Source organism: Pelobates fuscus, chromosome 9 (assembly GCF_036172605.1).
Source record: "Pelobates fuscus isolate aPelFus1 chromosome 9, aPelFus1.pri, whole genome shotgun sequence".
NCBI lineage: Eukaryota > Metazoa > Chordata > Amphibia > Anura > Pelobatidae > Pelobates > Pelobates fuscus.
Window position 1 is genome coordinate 170,383,623 of NC_086325.1, and position 16,491 is coordinate 170,400,113.

At 46.3% G+C, this 16,491-nt stretch overlaps 1 protein-coding gene across 1 annotated transcript in view; it reads left to right on the top strand.

Moving 5' to 3' along the window:
- LOC134572708 (caM kinase-like vesicle-associated protein) overlaps positions 1-16,491 on the top strand; it is a 76,985-nt gene that overhangs the window by 54,476 nt on the left and 6,018 nt on the right. Inside the window, exons 4-5 of the mRNA XM_063431820.1 lie at positions 363-437; positions 2,121-2,259. Of these exons, the coding sequence (XP_063287890.1) occupies positions 363-437; positions 2,121-2,259 (214 nt within the window). The remainder of the gene's footprint in view (positions 1-362; positions 438-2,120; positions 2,260-16,491) is intronic.

Consider the following 16,491-nt stretch of genomic DNA (forward strand, 5'->3'; position numbering starts at 1 on the left):
ACTATTGTGGAGTTGGTGGTCTACCCTATCCTTTCGTATATTTGTTTCAATCTTTTCCTTTACTGTAGGGCTTAGGCAGGATTTGCTTCTGTACAGGGCTGAACTGCGCTTTAATTTATGCTCTACAGACTACCAGCGGAGATACTGGTTTTCATTCTTGCAGCTCCGCTACATACACCAGGGTCGACCAATAAAAGGTTTACTATGCGAGTTGGCACCAGACCATTCGCAAATCTAGTTCTTGTAAATGAGTTAATTCTCTCGGTGGTCGCAGAGGGCTCATACTATGTATTTGTTTTCTCATTAGTTAAAAGTTTGGAGATTTATTTCCTGAATTTGGTTTCTTTTGGTTATTTGCGCAGGGTAAACCATCCAAACATCCTCCAGCTGATCGATACGTTTGAAACAAAGAAAGAGTTTTATATCATTCAGGAGCTGTGAGTATCGTGTTCCTGTGTGTTTTGGGGGAGGGGGGGGGCTGCGCAGCACGCTATATTTAGAGACGGGAAGGGAGAGAATCGGCTTATTGTAGATTTACTCCAATAATTTATGATTTCCATAAAATACCTTGATTTTCACAAAACAAACTAAAATTAGATTTTCCATGAGTTGAATTCCCGAGATATTTTTAATAAAATCTAGGCCAGGCTGTGCTGCTGGATGGCTGTAAAACATATTGTTTATGGCTGGTGTCAGCGTCATTAAATGATTACGCAGCCCATATCATTCTATCATTCTCCAACCGCGCTCATCTAGAAATATTAACTATTGGATGCCCAGAGCAAGCCGCAGGCCCTGGACCGATGGCCCACTTTTTCACTCTGAATATACTCTGTAATTGGCCCCTATTGAATGCACAAGCCTGAGTTTGGGTTTCTGTGGAACTCCAAGAGGGGTAGATCTCAAAAGGGAAGATCTAGAGATTAAAGGCTCATTGAGCATGCAATTCGGTTTATTTGTGCTAAACTCAGTACTCAACAAATGTACCGTATGGTGAGGAATTTGTCACATACCTGGTTTGTAACAGGCAGCACTCACTAGACATGGGTGCACAGTGACTGGGGGGCTGGCTGTGTATTAATTGGGGGGGCTTGCTATGTAGTGATTGATTGGGGGGGGCTGATTGTGTAGTGTTGTTGGTGGGGTGGAGTGTGTAGGGTTTTTATATATTTACACAGTGATCTAGGTTGAAAAAAAGACTAAAGTCCATCAAATTCAGCCCTGAAACGCATTATTTGGTGGATACGTTTGTGGGGGCTCGGTGTATGCATTTGTGGGGGCTATATGTATATGTTTTTTGGGGGATCTGTGTATGCATTTGTGGGGGCTCTGTGTATGCATTTGTGGGGGTTCGGTGTATGCGTTTGTGGGGGCTCTGTGTATGCATTTGTGGGGGCTTTGTGTATGCATTTGTGGGGGCTCTGTGGATCCGTTTGTCGGGGCTCGGTGTATATTTTTGGGGGGGCTCTGTGTTTGCATCTGTGGGGGCTCTGTGTATGCGTTTGTGGAGGCTCGGTAGATACGTTTGTCGGGGCTCGGTGTATGCATTTGTGGGGGTTCGGTGTATGCGTTTGGTGGTTCTATGTATGTATTTGTGGGGGTTCGGTGTATGCGTTTGTGGGGGCTCTGTATGTGCGTTTGTGGGGGTTCAGTGTATGCGTTTGTGGGGGCTCGGTGGATACGTTTGTCGGGGCTCGGTGTATATTTTTTGGGGGGCTCTGTGTATGCGTTTGTGGGGGCTCTGTGTATGCGTTTGTGGGGGTTCGGTGTATGCATTTGTGGGGGTTCAGTGTATGCGTTTGTGGGTGCTCGGGGGATACGTTTGTCGGTGCTCGGTGTATATTTTTTGGGGGGCTCTGTGTATGCATTTGTGGGGGCTTTGTGTATGCGTTTGTGGGGGCTTTGTGTATGCGTTTGTGGGGGCTCTGTGTATGCGTTTGTGGGGGCTCTGTGTATGCATTTGTGGGGGTTCAGTGTATGCGTTTGTGGGGGTTCGGTGTATGCGTTTGTGGGGGCTCTGTGTATGCGTTTGTGGAGGTTTGGTGTATGCGTTTGTGGGGGCTCTGTGTTTGCGTTTGTGGGGCTGTTGCATTATTTTTTTCTGTGAATCTTTCCCCCAGGGCCACTGGTGGCGATGTGTTTGAGTGGATCCTGGAGCAGGGATATTACTCAGAGAAGGATGCCAGTAATGTTATACGACAGGTTTTAGAAGCGGTTTCTTACCTGCACAGTTTGCACATCGTTCACCGCAACCTAAAGGTAAAGAAGTAAAACTCTACTGATTGGAGATTGGGGGGGGGGGGTGGCAATTAGCTGGAAACGTAGTGTAATACTGGGTGTAGGAAGATGGCGGAAAATAACGGGAATCTAACCTCGGAGATGGCAAATTATTTACACTATCATTAGTTCATGCTGTAGAGGTTTATTTTACAGCCTCAATCAAGCACTCCTTTTACAATAATTATTATGCATTAACAATATTATAATTTATTGCATTAACAGTATTATAATTGAATATTATGCTAGCTTTAGTGTACTAATAATCTTAATTTTATTAATGACAGGAGGCGAGTATTTTGCATAATCTCTCTTTACTAGCTCCATACAGCAGCGAAGAAACACATAGAAAAAAGAACCAATCACAGGAGAGCAGGATGTGCGTAAGGCAACGTGACCTCATCATTTCCTCTTTCAGAAAGCGACATCAAGCAGAAGTAAACATATAACAAGCAATAACAATAACTCATAAATCCAACATCCGAAGGCGCAAACTGCCCCGTGAATTCCACACAAACAACGAAAATGTGTTCGGGACGAATCAAATCCGAAGGATTAAAATTCCAGAGAGTTTCACACGAACGACTAAATGCCTTCAGAGAAGAAACATAGTGAAAAGAAAATGTGTGACAGGTTTAGGCACAAAGTCATGAACATGTAACATACCGTATACATCATCCCATAGAAGAATATTGTTAATTACGATATAAAATTTTAATAACTATTATGTAAAACTCCAATGAGAATTCCAGATTAATAATCAATGTAAGCACAAAACCTGAGTGAAACCTACCTTAGACCCATGATATATACAAAGAAAACTAACAGAAAGGGTGGGTTAGCGAAGCAGGGAGGGAAAATACTCGCCTCCTGTCATTACTAAAATTAAGACTATTAGTACATGAAAGCTAGCATAATCTTCAATTTTACAACATGACAGGAGGCTTTGTATTTTGCATTTTTAACAAGAAAAGAATATAAAACTAAGGAAGAATCCTAAAGTGCGACGAGAGACCTAGCACGTCGGGACTACGGGAGAAACCTCTCTGTCGAACGCCCGAACATCCGGTACCTGGTGGAAAGCCACACCAGACTAAGCATGAAAGTCCATCAGCAGATGTCCAGTCCCATAGAGAAAATGGAGAACGACCTCCACATCCCATAAACCGGAGGTGGATGTTACTGGGTAGTTGGTACATAAGAGGATCCTAGTTCATCGGGAGTCCTCAGACTAGATCACTGGCTGTTGAGCCGTCCCAATTACCACATAATGGATGAAAGGACAGTTCCATCAGATGCCCAGATGGAGAGGTAGCATCGTCACATCCCTGGGGCCCAAGAGGTCCCCAGCAGCCTACGATAGTCCGCCGATCTGTCAAGAACCCCAAATAGAGTCCAGGCGACCAGGGAAGCCGACCCTCCAGGAATGGAAGATGTGGGTTCCCTTCGGGTCTGTGAGAAATAGTAGGGTATGAATGTAGAAGGAGGAGATCCTCACCAGTCAGTACCGTAAGGTCCGTGAAACAAGGTTGATTCTGTCACAGTGGGACGGCCAAGGCGGTGTTATTCGCTGAACAACAAGATGATGGAGAATTTTCACAAACATTGCAAGGAGGGAAAAGCATACGTCCCCCGGGGAGGCCCAGGTGGCCGTAGTGCGATAACCATTGTGCACCGTCGTGCATTGTGGCAATTGAACACTGCATTCTGATAGTCCCTCTGATATGTGTCTCCCCCAAGAGACAGTCCGACCTCGGGGTACTGCGAGCAAGGCAGGAATCGAAGATGCCTTTCATGATGTCTGATAGAAGACGGGAGTTGGTTCCATCCAGGCGAATGGTATACCTGACTGTCGACGCTCTGTCCATCCGGAGTAGGATGCAACAAATGGAGTACTTTTGTACCAGTCTACGGATAGTGAAGTATTGCACAAAGAATTCTAGGTATGCAACATGTAGGAGGACCGTATGAATATTCCTTGAAGATAGAGGAGACCTTTGAAGAGAGGAAGCCTCCGTGTGCAAGGAGCGGAGTTGCTTACGAATCCTAAAAAGCGGATCATCCACTACGAAACACAACGGTTCCAGTCGAACCTCGGAGAATCGTGGGTGTTGACGAAGTCTTCAGATTAATGAATCGACCTGAAGGAGATTGACCAGGAAGATAATGCCTCGCCTTCCAGGTGCACGGGGTATAAACCCTTCAGGTGTGTGTCACAGCCGTATAGAATGAACCGATCTGTGTTCAGACAGATGTTCGAAGGTCCTGGTTATACCTCTTTGAGCCGCATTTACTTGGAGATATCTATTTATAAGCCATGTGTCCTGGGATTCCTGTTCAGCAGCTGCAATAGCATGACTCCGTTCAGTAGGACAAAGTAGTCCTGGTTAGTAATGACCTAACCAGGGGTTAACCCCAGGTGTACAGCAGTGCAGGATGTGAACTCTAGAGCGTGCGTGTCCCCATCCTGATAGAGAGCACTAATCCGTGCTCTAACAGTTAATCTGAGATTAATAGGAGTTATCCATTTAAACATCCCATAAATGCAGTAATTCCACATAACGTGTAATCATACAGCACAGTCCTGATATAGAGCACTGAACCCTGCTCTAACAGTTAATCTGAGGTTAAAGGTGATATCCCTTTAAACCACAATACAAATGAAGTAATACAACATTAACATGTAATTAGAGAACAGATTAGAATACTTACCTGTACCTGGATTAGAATGTGGGACCCTTGGATCCAGCGCCTATGTGAGTGCAGCTAAGGCTAAGCTGACAGCACAAGTATAAGCTAAAATGGACACCTTCAATCTCGCAAGATTAAAGATGTCCGCCGCAGCTCGTGGGTGAAGCAAGATAGCCACTCGCAATCTCGCAAGATTAAAAAGATGACCGCCACAGCTCGATCGTGAGGTGCAGCGAGTCAAGCCAGCACCAAACTGGAGAGTGCCATGTGGCCACGGGAGAAAGGCCGCGGTCATGCCGGGATTTACTGGAGAACCAGAGGGAAGAGGAACAAACGCCTGGGAGCCAGTGGAACCCACGGTAGGGTAGGGAGTAAGCCCCAGCAAGGCCCAAAATCTCCTGGAGACCCTTAGAGAATAGAAATAAAAAGCACCCAGAATACGGTAAAAGTTAACATAATATAGCGAGACCCCGAGATGCCCATAGCATAGAAGCAAATAGAAAAACCTATTAAAATACAATCCCGGGGGGCGTGGCTGACCGCCGAGCAAGATGGCCGCAAACTGATCTGCTCCGGCACTCGGGCTCTACAATATACGAATATAACCCAGCGGAGATCGTCATTTAACCCCGAAAACACAATGTCTCAACACAAATCTAAGAAAAACCCCACCAGAGGAGACAAACAAAACTTTTTTGGCCAAAAAACAACCGTGGCAGTGGAGTCTGACATGCCGGGCCTACTGGAGGGAGAAGGACTAAGTGGAAGTGAGGACCGCGCGGCAAACAAGCGGGAAACACAGCCCTCAGAAACACTGACGAGGTCCTACTTTGAAACAACTATGGACGCAATGTCCACAAAGCTGATCACCACTTGGCAACTCACAGCGACACAGCTTAGAGCTGATATCAACAACCTCACCCACAGAACGAACAGCATAGAATCGGAATGTACAGCACTGGCGTCATCGCACAATAAAATGGCCGACCAAGTACAAGCCCTGGAGCAACGGCTAGACTCCATGGAGACACGCATGGCGGACTCAGAAGATAGAGCACGGCGCAATAACTTACGCCTCAGAGGGGTCCCAGAATCCGTGCTGCAGGGCGACCTACAAGGCTTTGTTAGAGGTCTCATGCATGCCTATGCCCCAGATATACCAGCAGATATGCTGCTGGTGGACAGGGTCCACAGAATCCCGAAGCCCACTTACCTACCAGATACAACGCCCTGCGATGTCCTCCTACGGGCTCATTACTTCCACATAAAAGAACTGATTCTCCGATCCAGTAGGAGCAGACCGGACCCACACCCGGATTTTTCCAGTGTGCGCATCATGGCGGACCTGTCAGCGATGACACTCCGCAAAAGAAGAGCTTTCAGCGCCATTACTGCAGAACTGAGAAACCAGAACATCAGGCATCGGTGGGGATACCCGACAAAATTAATTATCACCAAAAGCGGAGAAAACTTCGTGATCAACAACCCAGAAGAAGGGAAAAACTTGCTGACAAAATGGGGCCGGAACGCTGGGCAACCTGTAAAAGAAGCCGAGACACCACGCTGCACTGATGTCACACCGGCAGCACGAGATTCTGGTCAGAGGGGCACTGCAGAAGCCTTCTAGCCGCAAGTATCACCATGTTATCAAAAAGACATTTGTACTCTACGAACTTATACAAGTTGGGATTTTAGGTTTAACGCTAAATTACATTACTTAGTTGTTTTTATTTCTTTAATAGTATGTATGTTCTACAATAATGCTGATTTACCACTACTAAAGGTAAAAGCCATATTGCATGGGGCTGGGATAGGCTGACGACTTATACGTGATTCTTCTCAGTGAATACAGTGATACTTTTCTGAACATGAGGATGAGAGGTTTCGAGGTGGAGGAGCCCTTCGCCTTCGCTCCCGCCTCCCCCCCGGCCACTCCCATGTGGGGCTGGCCTGGGGGGCGGTGGCGGTGATAGGGGGGGGGCGTACAACATGAGGCCGGCCTGCGGCATATGGGAGACAGAACAGGAGCCCCCCGGCTGCACTTACACACCCTTATGCTATTCAGGGCATCTCTTGGGGACGGTAGTCTACTCACTGAGGACTTGGGATGTAGCTCAGATCACTAAACAAAGAGAGGTCGGCAGAAGATCTGCCCAATAAGCCCTAGACTGCATGCCGCCGCGCCGGCCCAATGGGGGTGGCGGAGGAGACAAATTAAAATGAGAATGTTTGGGAATGGCGCCGGACAACCGAGAGAGCCCTTTGTGACTGACACGAGACAGACCGACGTAACAAATAAGGAAGCCCGGGCGGGCCCATACTTCATATGTAATACTCTGTGTTGACATGCCCGACACGTCGGGATCTGGTAGAATCACTGAGAGGGGGAAAGATCACACACAACTTAATCACAAGCCGCCCCTAATGAATCTAAAAGCAAAAAATCTAAAAGCATGAAACCAATTAAGAAAGAAAAAAAAAAAAAAAAAAAAAAAAAAAAAAGAGTTAAATTCAAAATTAAGTTTTAATTAACTAGTTAAAGAACCTAACTGATAATGATCTCTGCTCAACATATATCAATCACCAAGGAGCCCACAGCCACCCTTTAGGAAAGTTACTACTCCTATCCCCCCGTGGTGCCTACGCACCCCGATAATTAGGGACCATCCAGACGGGTCTGACCCATTACAGGGCGACCGCGTGGACTAGGTCCACTTTTCACCCAGTCCCATACTTTCCCCCCCTACCCCCCTCTTCTCCCTTCTGGTTATCCCAAAACCCTCTAACTACACCCCACACCCCCAACCCCTCCACACACGACACGTCAATTCCTTAACCACACAGTACAATGAAGATTTACTCCCATAACACGAGGGGACTAAACACACCGCACAAGAGGCGCATGCTACTTGAGGACATAATCCGCTGCAAAGCAGACATAGTGTGTGTCCAAGAAACGCACTTCGTTGCTTCCAAAATCCCCAAATTTGGCCTCAGAGACTACCCGACGCAATACCATGCGACCCACTCCTCTAAATCTAAGGGAGTCTCAATCCTGTTCCACAACTCCCTAACGGTCGAAACATTAAGCATCAAAAAAGATGGTCAGGGACGGTATCTGATCCTTCACTGTATTATTAACACTCAACCCTATGTCTTAGTAGGGTTCTACAGCCCCAACGACCACCAAAGAAACTTTTTGTGTAAAGTCCTGAACAAAATCCCACAATACACGAGCGCCTCCCTAATTCTATGTGGAGACCTAAACCACACCTTCAACTCCCGCATTGACACAACTATCCAAAGCGACTCACACAGACACAAAACTCTAGCGACTCAAAGCAAAGCACTTACGAAACTACTTATGGAATACGGCTTATACGACCTCTGGAGGACACTACACCCCTCTACTAAAGCCTATTCATTCTACTCTACAGTACACAAGACACACTCAAGAATCGATGTCATACTGGTATCTGGCACTGTTCTCCCCAAAATCTCCCACTGTGACATAGGGACCATATCTTGGTCTGACCACGGTCCAATCACCGCACAACTAAAGGACCAATACTACCATAGAGGCAAACCCCCCTGGCGCCTCAATGACACACTACTACACGACACCGAGTTCAACAAACAGCTCCAAGAAGAGATCCATACATATTTTACGCTCAACGACACCATGGATATCAGTGCTACCACACTATGGCAAGCACATAAACCGGTAATAAGGGGAGTACTAATAAGCAGAGCCACATATAAAACAAGACAAGCAAAACAACAACATCTTAACCTATTACGCAAGCTAAGAGATGCCACCAACGCACATTTTGTGCATCCATCAGCAGCTCATGCCCAAACAATTGCTGAAACGACTAACCAAATAAATGAAATCTCACTAGCCAAAACGTCATACATCCTCCAAAAATTGAAACAAACAACGTATTCACAAGGCAACAGAGCTGGGAAACATTTATCTAGACTATTACGTCAAAAACAAGCTAACGCTAAGATCCCCTACTTGATAAACAGCAAAGGCGCAAAACTATATAACCCACAGGACATCAATGATGAGATGGCGGCATACTATCACACCCTCTATAACCTTAAAGAGGACACGACGGTGCCACAACCAACAACTAAATTGATTGCTGACTTCCTACAACAAACCACACTACCAACCCTGACACCTTCACAAAGTGCAACCTTACAACAGCCTATATCATTACAGGAGATCACTGATGCAATCCGCGCACTGCCCGCGGGCAAATCACCTGGCCCAGACGGCCTTTCAAACATTTACTATAAAACCTTCGTCACCTTACTAGCACCACGATTGGGAACTGCCTTCAACAAAATCCTACAAGATGGTTCAATGCCACCAGAAATGCTAATGGCCCATGTGGCAACACTACCTAAGCCGAGTAAACCCCCAATCAGAAGCCAAAACTTAAGACCTATATCCTTGCTGAATACGGATATAAAGCTATTAGCCAAGATCTTCTCTAACCGCATAGCACCAATCATTCCCACGATTGTAGGCAAGGACCAAGTCGGCTTTGTGGGGGGTAGACAGGGAGCAGATGGAACACGAAAGCTGCTGAACATACTACACGGGACACAGAGAGATGGAAGCTCGAGCGTCTGGCTATCACTAGACGCAGAAAAAGCCTTTGATAGGTTAAATTGGCCCTTCCTTCATGCAGTTATCACCAAATTCGGTTTCCCCCCCCAAATAACATCCCTAATCAAAGCATTGTACTCCTCGCCAACGGCCAAGGTGATCAACGAAGGCTTTGCATCGCATCAATTCACAATATCGAATGGTTCCAGACAAGGGTGCCCCCTGTCCCCTATCCTTTACATCTTGGCATTGGAACCTCTCACACAGAGGATTCGAGACAATCCAAACATCCATGGCATAACCTTACATGGACAGGACCACAAACTAACATTATTCGCCGATGATATATTGATGACGCTAACACAACCTCATATTTCCTTACCGAACTTTCACAACCTGCTCGAACAATATAGCCAATGCTCATACTACAAGCTAAACATGACCAAGACCCAAGCAATAGGTCTCCACATCTCTAAAGGCGAATTACTCTCCCTGACACAAAACTATGCATATGATTGGCGCAAAGATCATGTAAAATTCCTGGGGGTCAACATAACCCCTATGACAATGAACCTACACAAAGCCAACTACATCAAGCTGCTGACCGGACTCAAAACCATCATTCAAAATTGGAAAGGGAAATACGTCTCCTGGTCTGGTAGGATAGCAGCGGTCAAGATGGTACTCTTACCTAAACTCCAATATCTTTTCCGCACACTCCCACTCAAACTGCCAATGCAATACCTCAAAGACATACAATCACTCTTTAACACTTACATCTGGGGATCCATTAAACCCAGAGTAGCAAAAACGACTCTGTACAAAATGTTTAACCAAGGGGGCATGGGTATGCCCGATGTGACAGGTTACTATAGGGCGGCCCAAATAGCCCCACTGTTAGCCGCATTCCATCATATTCAACCATTAACATGGATGAAGATTGAGCAGGAATTTGCTGAAGGACACCCACTCGCGCACCTAGCATGGCTACCCAAAGAAAAAAGACCTATATGCCGAAACATGCTACCCACGACAAAACTAACCTTAACACTGTGGGACAACTACAGAATGAAGCAAGGTCTCATGGGACAAACTCCCTTAGCACTCCCAATAGCAGCCATGCCGATTCTTATCCCTGACTTTAATCATAAGATTTGGAATAGGCATGGAGTCCACACATTGTCCCAACTTATGCAAAACTCGCACCCCAAGTCATTTACAGACCTACAAACAGAGTTCAACCTCCCCTCTGTAGCTCACTTTTCATACCAACAACTTCTATCCTGGATCACTACGCAACGAAAGGAACGACCCTCGACTGAGCCAACAACACCCTCCGTAGCAGTGGAAAGGATCTGCCTGCGCAGCAACCCACCGACAAAACTAATTTCCACGATTTACGCCTCAGAACATAAAATGTCCAACACAGACTCCCTTCCATTCAAGTCACTCTGGGAGAAAGAATTTAACTATAAATTGACAGAAACTCAATGGAAAACAATAATCCAAGCCCAAAAACGAATGACCCTGTGCGCAACGCATATTGAACTATCGCGTAAAGTACTATATAGATGGTACCTAGTCCCCACCCGGCTCAAACACAGCTACCCGAACATGTCAGACACCTGCTGGAGGTGCCAAACCCAAAAAGGTACGATGCTGCACATCTGGTGGCACTGCAGCAAACTTCAGGCCTACTGGCAAGAGGTTCACAATCTCGCAGAACAATGCACAGGCACACAAATTCCCTTTAAGCCAGAAACATTTCTACTCCTTTTGCCCCCAAAAGGCCTGCACAAAATGCAACAGTACATATTATACCAAATACTTATCGCAGCCCTCACAGAAATCAGTAGACACTGGAAAAATTCAAACCCACCCACGATTGCAAAATGTATACACACAGTAGACACCAACTGCACATATGAGCTGATGGCAAGACGAACACAATCTAACACAGAACCCTGGCGCAAAGCCTGGGACACCTGGAAACAACACTCCGCACTCCGCACACAGCATGACCTCGTGAATTCAGTGAACTAATTGATGGAAATAATTGATAGGTTCACTAATTAACCAATGGGCACACTAATTCTTACTAAACCCTACCATCTTCTCTTCCCCCCCCCACCCCCCTCCACCCAGCTACACTTCACCTTAGCACCTATTTAAACCCACAACAAACCACATGAAACCCATACTGGGCACACTACTACTGGCACTGCATTTGCCATCCTTTGGGCCAACATGACTCATATAGCATCATCGACCGCGGACAAAGACCTCTCACATACATGGGCCTTTCACTCAGAAGGGTAACAACAAGAAGGCTACCAAGAGAGAGTGGGATTTATGATGGGTTTTATGAATAAGTTTTCTGAATAAGTTTTATGAATCAGTTTATAAATAAATTTTATAGACGAGTTCTATAAAAAAGATTGTGAAAGAATGCAATATAACGCAACCTTCTCTTCTGTACGGTTAATATGGTCTAAGATGTGGTAAAGAATATAGCCTGATATGTGCTAGAAATTGACATGACCCCCCTCCCCTTCCTTTCTGTATTCCTTTATACCTGCAAAACAATAAAAATTGTCAAATTCAAAAAAAAAAAAAATACAATCCCAAAAAGGCAATAGAAATACTAAGTAATGGAGAAGAGACCTGTCTGCTTGATGGAGCAGCAAAGAAAGAGGAGGTGCTTAGGTCACTATGCCTGATGTAAATCCTACGCTCTTGTGATTGGTTCTTTTTTCGATGTGTTTCTTTGCTGCTGTGTGGAGTTAGTCATGTTATAAAAGTATAATTTATTGCATTAATGATACTACAATTATTATGTATTGCATTAATGGTCGTGCCTGTCGAATACAAACTCTCACTGTATAACACTCAATCCTGTAGAAAGATTCAGTCTCTGTTCAATTGAGACAATTAGTTATTTCATTAAAGGGACACGGTTACTGAATAAAACATTACAGATTACCTATAGCGTGTGTTAACCTTTTATAATGAGATGCTCTGTTTACGTTTAAATGAATATTAAAGATTTTGCAAATGAGCCATGATCAGACAAGGCACAGCCAGGGCACACAATGCAAATGAGGAGGAGAACTAGAAACATTGTTTTGTTTCTCCTGCACTCTGTGACTGAGCTCCTGTACTCAGACTGAGTTTCCCCTGCCAGGTCAGCTCCTCGCTGCTGCCATGGACGTTGGAGCACTTCAGACCCAGTCGCCAGACCAGACTGCAAGAGTTACAGCTCTGGAGACCTTCTCTCCTGTAAAGATATATTTCCCCCACACACATTACTACAAGAGCCCCTGAAAGGGTAGAATGACCTTTCAGGGGCTCTTGGCACCATGCCCCTAATTTGTGGGCAGGAGGCTGGCTGGCGCTTATAACAATGATTGACAGGGAGCTAAAATGGAGGCAGCTATCTCTATGCTGACTGCCAGGTGTAAAGGGCGGAGCTTATAACAATGATTGACAGGGAGCTAAGATGGAGGTGGCTCTCTCTATACTGACTGCCAGGTGTAAAGGGCGGAGCTTATAACAATGATTGACAGGGAGCTAAGATGGAGGTGGCTCTCTCTATACTGACTGCCAGGTGTAAAGGGCGGAGCTTATAACAATGATTGACAGGGAGCTAAGATGGAGGTGGCTCTCTCTATACTGACTGCCAGGTGTAACGGGCGGAGCTTATAACAATGACTGACAGGGAGCTAAGATGGAGGTGGCTCTCTCTATACTGACTGCCAGGTGTAAAGGGCGGAGCTTATAACAATGATTGACAGGGAGCTAAGATGGAGGTGGCTCTCTCTATACTGACTGCCAGGTGTAACGGGCGGAGCTTATAACAATGATTGACAGGGAGCTAAGATGGATGCGGCTCTCTCTATACTGACTGCCAGGTGTAAAGGGCGGAGCTTATAACAATGATTGACAGGGAGGTAAGATGGAGGTGGCTCTCTCTATACTGACTGACAGGTGTAATGGGCGGAGCTTATAACAATGATTGACAGGGAGCTAAGATGGAGGTGGCTCTCGCTATACTGACTGCCAGGTGTAAAGGGCGGAGCTTATAACAATGATTGACAAGGAGCTAAGATGGAGGTGGCTCTCTCTATACTGACTGCCAGGTGTAAAGGGCGGAGCTTATAACAATGATTGACAGGGAGCTAAGATGGAGGTGGCGCTCTCTATACTGACTGCCAGGTGTAAAGGGCGGAGCTTATAACAATGATTGGCAGGGAGCTAAGATGGAGGTGGCTCTCTCTATACTGACTGCCAGGTGTAATGGGCGGAGCTTATAACAATGATTGACAGGGAGCCACGATGGAGGTAGCTCTCTATACTGACTGACAGGTGTAATGGGCGGAGCTTATAACAATGATTGACAGGGAGCTAAGATGGAGGTGGCTCTCTCTATACTGACTGCCAGGTGTAAAGGGCGGAGCTTATAACAATGATTGACAGGGAGCTAATATGGAGGTGGCTCTCTCTATACTGACTGCCAGGTGTAAAGGGCGGAGCTTATAACAATGATTGACAGGGAGCTAAGATGGAGGTGGCTCTCTCTATACTGACTGCCAGGTGTAAAGGGCGGAGCTTATAACAATGATTGACAGGGAGCTAAGATGGAGGTGGCTCTCTCTATACTGACTGCCAGGTGTAACGGGCGGAGCTTATAACAATGACTGACAGGGAGCTAAGATGGAGGTGGCTCTCTCTATACTGACTGCCAGGTGTAAAGGGCGGAGCTTATAACAATGATTGACAGGGAGCTAAGATGGAGGTGGCTCTCTCTATACTGACTGCCAGGTGTAAAGGGTGGAGCTTATAACAATGATTGACAGGGAGCTAAGATGGAGGTGGCTCTCTCTATACTGACTGCCAGGTGTAATGGGCGGAGCTTATAACAATGATTGACAGGGAGCTAATATGGAGGGGGCTCTCTCTATACTGACTGCCAGGTGTAAAGGGCGGAGCTTATAACAATGATTGACAGGGAGCTAAGATGGAGGTAGCTCTCTATACTGACTGACAGGTGTAATGGGCGGAGCTTATAACAATGATTGACAGGGAGCTAAGATAGAGGTGGCTCTCTATACTGACTGCCAGGTGTAAAGTGCGGAGCTTATAACAATGATTGACAGGGAGCTAAGATGGAGGTGGCTCTCTCTATACTGACTGCCAGGTGTAACGGGCGGAGCTTATAACAATGACTGACAGGGAGCTAAGATGGAGGGGCTCTCTCTATACTGACTGCCAGGTGTAAAGGACGGAGCTTATAGCAATGATTGACAGGGAGCTAAGATGGAGGTGGCTCTCTCTATGCTGACTGCCAGGTGTAAAGGGCGGCGCTTATAGCAATGATTGACAGGGAGCTAAGATGGAGGTGGCTCTCTCTATACTGACTGCCAGGTGTAAAGGGCGGAGCTTATAACAATGATTGACAGGGAGCTAAGATGGAGGTGGCTCTCTCTATACTGACTGCCAGGTGTAAAGGGCGGAGCTTATAACAATGATTGACAGGGAGCTAAGATGGAGGTGGCTCCCTCTATACTGACTGCCAGGTGTAAAGGGCGGAGCTTATAACAATGATTGACAGGGAGCTAAGATGGAGGTGGCTCTCTCTATACTGACTGCCAGGTGTAACGGGCGGAGCTTATAACAATGACTGACAGGGAGCTAAGATGGAGGTGGCTCTCTATACTGACTGCCAGGTGTAAAGGGCGGAGCTTATAACAATGATTGACAGGGAGCTAAGATGGAGGTGGCTCTCTCTATACTGACTGCCAGGTGTAACGGGCGGAGCTTATAACAATGACTGACAGGGAGCTAAGATGGAGGTGGCTCTCTCTATACTGACTGCCAGGTGTAAAGGGCGGAGCTTATAACAATGATTGACAGGGAGCTAAGATGGATGCGGCTCTCTCTATACTGACTGCCAGGTGTAAAGGGCTGAGCTTATAACAATGATTGACAGGGAGGTAAGATGGAGGTGGCTCTCTCTATACTGACTGACAGGTGTAATGGGCGGAGCTTATAACAATGATTGACAGGGAGCTAAGATGGAGGTGGCTCTCGCTATACTGACTGCCAGGTGTAAAGGGCGGAGCTTAGAACAATGATTGACAAGGAGCTAAGATGGAGGTGGCTCTCTCTATACTGACTGCCAGGTGTAAAGGGCGGAGCTTATAACAATGATTGACAGGGAGCTAAGATGGAGGTGGCGCTCTCTATACTGACTGCCAGGTGTAAAGGGTGGAGCTTATAACAATGATTGGCAGGGAGCTAAGATGGAGGTGGCTCTCTATACTGACTGCCAGGTGTAAAGGGCGGAGCTTATAACAATGATTGACAGGGAGCTAAGATGGAGGTGGCGCTCTCTATACTGACTGCCAGGTGTAAAGGGTGGAGCTTATAACAATGATTGGCAGGGAGCTAAGATGGAGGTGGCTCTCTATACTGACTGCCAGGTGTAAAGGGTGGAGCTTATAACAATGATTGACAGGGAGCTAAGATGGAGGTGGCTCTCTCTATACTGACGGCCAGCTGTAAAGGGCGGAGCTTATAACAATGATTGACAGGGAGCTAAGATGGAGGTGGCTCTCTCTATACTGACTGCCAGGTGTGAAGGGCGGAGCTTATAACAATGATTGACAGGGAGCTAAGATGGAGGTGGCTCTCTCTATACTGACTGCCAGGTGTAAAGGGCGGAGCTTATAACAATGATTGGCAGGGAGCTAAGATGGAGGTGGCTCTCTCTATACTGACTGCCAGGTGTAATGGGCGGAGCTTATAACAATGATTGACAGGGAGCCACGATGGAGGTAGCTCTCTATACTGACTGACAGGTGTAATGGGCGGAGCTTATAACAATGATTGACAGGGAG